This window comes from Lathyrus oleraceus, chromosome 7 (genome assembly GCF_024323335.1).
Source record: "Lathyrus oleraceus cultivar Zhongwan6 chromosome 7, CAAS_Psat_ZW6_1.0, whole genome shotgun sequence".
NCBI classification, from domain to species: domain Eukaryota; kingdom Viridiplantae; phylum Streptophyta; class Magnoliopsida; order Fabales; family Fabaceae; genus Lathyrus; species Lathyrus oleraceus.
Window position 1 is genome coordinate 218,811,186 of NC_066585.1, and position 8,487 is coordinate 218,819,672.

The following is an 8,487-nucleotide window of genomic DNA, read 5'->3' on the forward strand; positions in this document are numbered from 1 at the left end:
CTAACAACTTAAAACTCAAACATGGATGCGTAGGTAATAAATCCCAAAAAAACTAAATACGGTCTCTTGAAATTTTAATTCACATTGACTTATTCTAAGAGATAAGATCAAATAATGAACTCATTTGTTTTAACTTTTTAAAACAGTGGTTTTGTTAATGAAGATTAGTCGAAATCTTAGTCGTCAACCCTATAGCTACATTAGTTGTAGTGCAACCCTATAGTTACAGTAGCTGTAGTGCAACCCGAATGTGAAATTTGTGGAACACCAGGGCATGTGACTGCCGAGTGCAGTCTACTAGCTGAAACGAACCCATACCAAGCCAATTATGCCTAAGGAAATCCTTATTCAAACACTTATAACCCTGGATGGAGGAACCACCAAACTTCTCTTACAAGAAGAATAACCCTACTTTTTCCCAAAATTCTACTCCTCAAAGACCAACAAATTTCCAAGCCCAAAGATCCTCACAACCGATACAAACAACATCTCAGAAGTCAAACCTTATGAAGATTATGGAAGATTTTATCACGAGTCAAGCTCGACAGAATAAAGAACTCATGAATCAGAACGTCCATATTAATGAACTAATTTCACAGTTAGGAAACAAGGTTGATTATGTGGTGACCAACAACAAGATGCTTGAAACCCAAATCTGTCAAGTAGCACAGCAACAAGCTTCCCAGGATACACCAGGAGGATTGTTCCATGGACAACCTTAACCTAACCCTAAAGACCAAGCTAATGTTATTTTACTGCAGAGCGGAACTCAATACGATGAGCCTAAAATTCCAGAACCACCAAAAGAAAAGGTTGTGACTACTCCAGAAAAACAAAAAGAGGATCCCGCAGAACCAGAAAAACAAAGAGAGAAGGATATTAATGATAAGGAGGCAAGGAATGATAACCAAGAAAATCGAACATATGTACTGCTGCCACCTTACATACCGTCGATTCCATATTCGCAAAGGCTTAAACAGACTAAACAAGACACCCAATACAAGAAGTTAGTGAAAGTAATTGAGAAACTTCACGTCGAGATACCTTTCACCGAAGCCATTACCCAAATACCCTCATATGCCAAATTCCTGAAAGACATCTTAACAAATAAGCGCAAGCTCGGTGACCCCAAACCTTTAGAATTCAATGCAATTGCTGAAAACAAATTAGCCAAGAAACAAAAAGATCCTGGAAGCTTTTCGATACCATGTGTTCTAGGAAAACATGTCATAGACAAGGCATTATTGGATTTAGGAGCTAGCGTAAGTTTGATGCCTTTAGTAGTTTGTGAAAGACTAGACCTAGGAGACATGCAACCACCTAGGATGTCCCTTCAATTGACAGATCGATCAGTTAAGTACCCGATAGGTATATTAGAAGATAACCCAGTTAGAATTGGACAACTCTACATCCCTACTGACTTTGTCGTAATGGATATTAAAGAAGATAAAGAAATCCCTATCCTTCTAAGCAGACCATTCTTATCAAGTGCTGAAGCCATGATAGATGTAAAAAGAGGTAAGATGACTTTCGAAGTAGGTGACGAGAAGGTAGAGTTTATCATATCCAAATTTCCGAAAGCACCCACCATGGATGACTCTTGTTGTGAAATTGATATCATTGATGAATGCATAACAGAATTGGATAAGGAATAACATATCGAAATAATAAAACTACCTCCGACGCCCATAATGGAAGACAATGGATTTAAGTCGGTTACACCTTACATTGACGATAGCCTTAACGAATGCTTAACACTTACCCCTGATGATATGCCGAACTTTCAGAAACCCACAATAGAGCTTAAGGAATTGCTTAAGAACTTGAGATACGAGTATCTTGATGAAGAACTCAACCATCCAGTTATAGTAAGTGCCAACCTTAATAGAGGCGAAACCGATAAACTCTTAGAAATCCTAAGATACCCTGCATCTCTAGGCTATACCATCTCAGACTTGAAAGGAATAAGTCCCTATGTGTGCATGCATCAGATTATGCTAGAGGAAGATTCTAAACCTTCTAGAGAACACCAAAGAATGATAAATCATATAATGAGTGATGTAGTTAAGAGAGAAGTATTAAAATTTCTAGATGCAGGAATTATCTACCAAATATCTTATAATACATGGGTCAGTCATGTGCATGTGGTACCAAAGAAAGGAGGTGCCACAGTCGTACAAAATGAAAAAGGAGAATAAATAGAAAAACGCATAGAAAATGGATGGCGCACGTGCATAGACTATAGAAGGCTAAACAAAGTAACCTGAAAGGATCATTTCCCCCTTCTATTTATTAACCAAATGCTGGAGCGCTTAGCTAAACACTCTTACTTCTGTTACTTAGACGGATACTCCGTATTTTTCCAAATCCCCATCCACCCAGATGACCAAGAAAAAACAACTTTCACGTGTCCTTACGACACTGTCGCTTATCGATGAGTGTCATTCAGACTATGTAACGCTCCTGCAACCTTCCAGCAAAGAATTGGATAATCAGGGGCAAAATGCTGCAAGATTCAAACATTGGGGTAAGCCATCTGAAGGTCATATTATGACAGGATGTTTCCAAACTCCTTTTAAGGTGGGCCTTTTCAAAGATCCATCATACTGGGGCAAGATGAACCACAGAGGGGCAAGTCCTCTCCATGCTTTTGAGATGCTTCAGCAAACTCTACCATACCTCAACGACTGTTAAGTTCGAGAAGAGTTCCAGAAATCATGCTAGCACAATCCATCAATCCTCCGAAAGGATCCCTTTGGCTAGTTGTAACTGTCAAGCTTGATATATTCTCCTTTGAATGAATCTATCAGCATCACTTGATTGAGTTATCGGTTTTGAGGAATCAAAATTTCCATAAAAGCTTCTGTAAACTCCTAGTCTGCATATTGTTAGCATTTGCATATCATGATCATTCACATATAAAAAATAAAAGCAAAATCAAGTAATGCGTAACCCGAAGTATACTTTTATCTCATTTGCATTGTCCCAGGTCTCGTCGATGATTGTCATCCCTTGACCCCAAGTTCGGTCGTTACCGGTGCCTTTCCAAGTCCAGTTAACACTGGTACTCTGTGATAAGTCCAATTATCATTGGCATCTTTCAAAGTCCATTTGTCACTGGAGTTTCTTAAAATCCAATTGTCATTAGTATATCTAAATTCATATGGTTACTATCATCATGTTCAAAGGCGTGTTGTTACTAGTATCCGCTTTCAAAATCCAATTGTTATTGATATCCTTAAAATCCAATTGTCATTGGCACCTTTTAAAATCCAATTGTTATTGGTATCCTTGAGGTCCAGTTGTCACTGGTATCATTTTAAAACCCAATTGTCATTGGCATCTCCTAAAGTCCAGTTGTCACTGGCATTATCTTCAAGATCCAGTTGTCACTAGCATTATCTTCAAGATCTAGTTGTCACTGGTATCATTCCAAAGTTCAGTTGTTATTGGTACTCTTTTTTTATAATCCAATTGTTATTGGTATTCAAAGTCTAATTGTTATTGGCCTAGTTTAAAGTCCGGTTGTCACCGGCATCCTTTTCAAGGTCTGGTTGTTATCGATATTCATGTAAAAGTATAATTGTTATTGGCGTCATCCTGAAGTCCAATTGTCACTGGCACCTTGTTTTAAAAGACCAATTTTCATTGGCGCCTTTAAAGTCTGGTCGTTACTGGAACCGTTTGCAAGTCCAATTGTTATTAGCACCTTCAAAATCCAATTGTCATTGGTAACCGGAGTCTAGTTGTTACTAGCACGCATCTTTTAGAGTCCAGTTGTAACTAGCACCCTGTCTTAAAGTCCAATTGTTATTGGCATCCTTGCAAATTCCAATTGTTATTGGCACAATTTAAAGTTTAGTTGTCACCAACATCTATTCTAAAGTCCAGTTGTTATTGACATCCCCTGTAGAATCCAATTGTCACTGGCTTTCATTCTTAAACATCCAATTATTATCGGTGTCTTTAAGATCCAGTTGTCACCAATATCCTTTCAATGTCCAATTGTTATTGGCATTCATTTTTAAACTCCAATTGTTATTGGTACCTTTAAAAGTCCAGTTTTTACCAGCGCTTATTTTTGAAAGTTCAGTAGTAATTGGCACCAATCCGTTAGAAAATGGTTGTAACCAATGCTTACGGTCAAAGTCCAGCATTGTTGGCACATACAGCGAGTTTTCTACCCTGTTTGTCCCGATGTTTCCTAGAAAGTCAAGTATGACTCTTCATTCTAAGGAATTCCCAAAAGTTCGGATGTCGTTCTGTTTTAAAGACTCCAATGTTTTGTCTTGATTGATTTATTAGTAAAGAATCATCATAGTCTTTTGTGTTGATGTTTTTCTTGTTAGAAAACACCCGAGTTTTATCTTGGACGATTTCTTTGTAAAAAATCTCCATGTTTCTTTTGTCGTGGATGACTTTCTTGTAAGAAAGCTCTCGAGTTTGTCTGGGATAAATTCCTTGTTAGGGATCTCCTTTTTGTTTGAGTGGATGATATTCTTGTTAGGAAACTCCAGAACCTTGTGATGGATGATTTCATTGTTATGAATCTCCAAAGTCTTTGATTGAATGATTTTTCTTGTCACAAAACTTTTTCTCCAAAGTTATTGGCCCAGTTTAAAGCCCTCTTGTCTCCAAAGTTTTGTTGTGGATGATTTCTTTGTGAAGAATCTCCAGGTTTTCTTTTGCGCGAATGACTTTTCTTGTAACAAAAGCTCCTGAGTTTGTCTTAAATGTTTTTCGTGTTGGGGATACCAATTTTATTAGTTTGGATACTTTTCTTGTTAGAAAACTCCAGAACCTTATGTTGGATGAATTCTTTGTTATGAACCTCCAAAATCTTTGATTGGATGAATTTATTGTGAGAAATCTCTAGAACTGTCAGATATACTCTAAGGTGTCGTTAGGTCATGTCTGAATCTATTGATAAAACTCACTTTGAATATTCCCTAGTGTTGTACCCCAAAATTTGTCCTTCCCTTTTCATCTTTTCACTCAACCCTTAACTTGAGATTCATTTGCTCATTTTCATATTTCATTTATATGCATTCATTCATAGACTCAAAACCCTAATTCTTGATTGTTCATGTGGTTGACCTCATGAAACTTTCATGTATGCATCTAAAACCCTAATTAGATAGGCTCAACATTGAGTTTGTTTCTGGATTTTGGCTTAACTAAGACTATAACTATTGATTCATAACCATTTTTGGGTCGTTGTGTTAAAGCTTGATCAGAGGACATTATTGTTTGGTTTGTGAACTTTTATTAGGTGTTTGGCACTTTGATCTTCTGATTGGTTTGAAGCCCTAATTATGGATGCCTAACTTTTGTCCATGAGCTTGATCTTACGATTGTTCATGAAACCCTAGTTCATAATTTGGGCTATTTGGTCTTGGTGGTTTGATTGTTACCATTATTCCTTGGTATCTTCCATCAAGATGAATCATATTTTGATCAAGGTTTACTACATGGTTATAAGGTTTACTACATGGTTATTGGTTTGAAGATCTATTTCATAGCAAACATAGTTACTTGTTCTAATTCACAGTCATGATGCATTAATTCATGTCATAAATCTAAACTTGTGTTCATTTTCCATTTCATCTTATTTTTCATTAAACCATTCAATTTTGAACTATTTGGCTTTACACTTTCCATGATTAAATACTTTCACATTCAAATTTTGATTAACATGTCAAACTCTCTCAAACCAATTTCAAGTTAACTTAAAACCACTTGAAATTAATTTTCCAAAATTTTAGTTGACATTTAATCCATTAACCTTTACAATTCAATTCCAATAAACTAGTTTTCAAATTCATTTCAATCATTAAATAATTAGATCTTTTTTTCAACAACTTTTAAGAGCATTATAAACCAATTCAATGCACATTAAAGTTCCATAACTTCTCATTAATCCACCTTCCATTCAACGTTTAATTATAATGTATTTCCATAAATATTCAAAATCGAATTCCATTCTATTTTCCATTACAATATTATAGACCCTCTGAACAAATCCATACATTCAAACCAATACAAACTCATCTCAAGAGTCACAAAAGCCCAACCATGGGAACCTAATTCAAGCAAGTCTTAACATGCTAATTCATTTACAGCTTCATGATCATGCCTTCCTTGCCTCATGGCATTTTCTTTCTTCGAAGTCAAGAAATCTATTCTTTCATACGAGTACCTACAAAAAGCCATAAAGGGGCCATGAGTTCATTGTATCAAACACATATACACAAAGCATTCATTCTAGCTAATATAATAGGTGTTCATTATAGTTTAGAACTTTCAATTACTAATTGTTTACATAAGCCAACAAGCTAATAGAAATGGTTGAGATAAATAATATTGGAAGTTGATGCATATCATTAATGGGGAACAACTAACATGGCGGAAGTTGAATTACTCTATTAGGGCATAGCTAGCATCAATAGAGGAACCAAAACAATCATTTCTAACTGTTACACTACAACAGTTTACTTGAACACAAATCTAATTTTGTCCTACCTTCAAATAATGTTAAGGTTCCAAATGCATACACACTACAAAGTGTAACAGAAACCATTAAACCACATTAACCATTGAGCAACCCATATCAATTCAAGATACATGGCAGTTTAATCTTTTCTTTTACACTTGCATTCATTTTAACATGCTCGCCCTAACTCCAACATGGCTCAAAATCTTACATAACAGAATACACAATTCTATACACGGTTCCCTACGCTATTCCATGCGCATGCTATGCTTTCTAATAGCACAATCAGGATTTCAAAGTAGATTGAATGAAATACATAGCATAAGAATACAAAAACAATTTCAACCTGCACCAAGAGATACTTCACTGCAGCTAACAAAGCTTGGTGTAAATAGAATTCTAACAACACATAGAAGTTCAACTAAATTTCACGAGGCAATATAACCAGAACAACATCACAACAAGTAGTTTGTTGAATTAAAGCTCAGTTACACTAACATCTCATAACCAATGGAATTAAGGAGAAAAAAGTTTAACCTACTAACTTAATTCATTTTAACAAAGAATCAAAGCATCACACAACTAACAGAACAAGGGCAAATTCCATTGTAAGCCAATTAAGTGGCATCACAGTGAATCATTTACGACACTAACCGAATTTACATTGTAACTAACTCTAACAAATTCCTAATTTTTATAACCAATTCATTGTGAATTTCAAGAGAATTTCACCTGCATTTCCTGCATTTCCAACAGAATTGAGAAAGAGAGAACTTATAAATAGGACTCTTCAATCTGCAACTTGAGTTTTCACCTTCTGCAACCTGAGCCTCCATTTTCTGCAACCTGAGGTTTCAATCTCCAACCTGAGTTCTGCATTTCTACTCGCCCTGCAGCATTTTAATCGCATTCTCGATTCAGCATACACACAATCTCACAACTACGTATCACAGCTTCGTAACAAATCACGACACATAACTGAGAAGAAGAGGATTATAGGAACATCATCACAGAGCTGAGAAGAAGAAGGAGAAGTAAGCAGGTCGAAGCATACCGGTTGTTCGTAGGAAGGTCACCGCGCCGGCTCCGATTTCGATCCGGTGAGTTTTCTGCGGCTTCTTACTTCTTTACTTAACGTTAATTTATGGGATAAATCCGTGTTGCTCCTCGATTTTGCATGCGCGAGCTTGAGCGTTTTGAAGCGAACACGATGATGATTGAAACGCTAACATGAGGGATGAATCCTAAAATGAGAATCATGATGAATCCTCGATATAATCCAAGCGCGAGTAGAAGTGTGATGAAACGCATTGATGTCGAATCCCTGAATTCCGATGCAAGAGAACGCTTTATGGTGTTTGAAGAATTCGATCGCTTCTTCATGGATGAACGAAGGTGACGAAGGTGAAACGAACGTGATGATGATGAAGGCGCGACAGTGGAAGAATCTGGATCGATGTCGAGGCGCGACTCATTCGTACGCGGTCGTTTGCGCATTGCAAATTTCCACCATACGAGAAAGAGAGGAAGACTCCATCCCTTATGTTGTTCCAGGTTTGGGTTGTGTGGGCCTAAAGCCCAATATGAATTTTTCTGCTTCTTCCCTCCAATACGGGCTTACACCTCCTCATATGCATTAACATTAGGCTGGGACAGAGGCCCATCTTCATTTCTTGGATTCAGTTTTGTTTTTTCTTTTCTTTTTGTTTTATTAGTTAGTTAGCAATTAAATCTTAGGTTAATTAGATTAATTAGGACTGTTAGATTTTAATTAGTTTAGTTAGATTTTGAAATTAGTTGTTACAGATTAGATTAATTAGGTTTAAATCTTGATTAATTTAATGAGGTTAATATATTTTAGAATTGTAGTTAGAAACTAACTAGGTAATTAGGTTTTTAGGAAATTAGAAATAATTAGATTTGTTAGATGTAATTGATTTTAACTTTTGCATGATTCAATATTTCTCTAATTAACCAAATTTATGCGTAATGAC

At 36.2% G+C, this 8,487-nt stretch overlaps 1 protein-coding gene and 1 long non-coding RNA gene across 3 annotated transcripts; one reads left to right on the plus strand and one right to left on the minus strand.

Moving 5' to 3' along the window:
- The first annotated feature begins 368 nt into the window (after positions 1-368).
- Positions 369-1,655, plus strand: LOC127103013 (uncharacterized). The gene is made up of 2 exons (XM_051040312.1): positions 369-662; positions 762-1,655. The coding sequence occupies exons 1-2, from the start codon at positions 369-371 to the stop codon at positions 1,653-1,655; spliced, it is 1,188 nt and encodes a 395-aa protein (XP_050896269.1).
- Positions 1,656-5,901: 4,246 nt separating this feature from the next.
- Positions 5,902-8,002, minus strand: LOC127108216 (uncharacterized). 2 transcript variants are annotated; one of them, XR_007795981.1, is made up of 3 exons: positions 7,548-8,002; positions 7,226-7,383; positions 5,902-6,199 (listed from the first exon to the last, which is right to left on the minus strand). It is a non-coding gene; the product is annotated as an uncharacterized LOC127108216 (long non-coding RNA). The 2 variants fall into 2 exon arrangements; XR_007795980.1 differs by having other exon boundaries at positions 7,226-8,002.
- Positions 8,003-8,487: the final 485 nt, after the last annotated feature.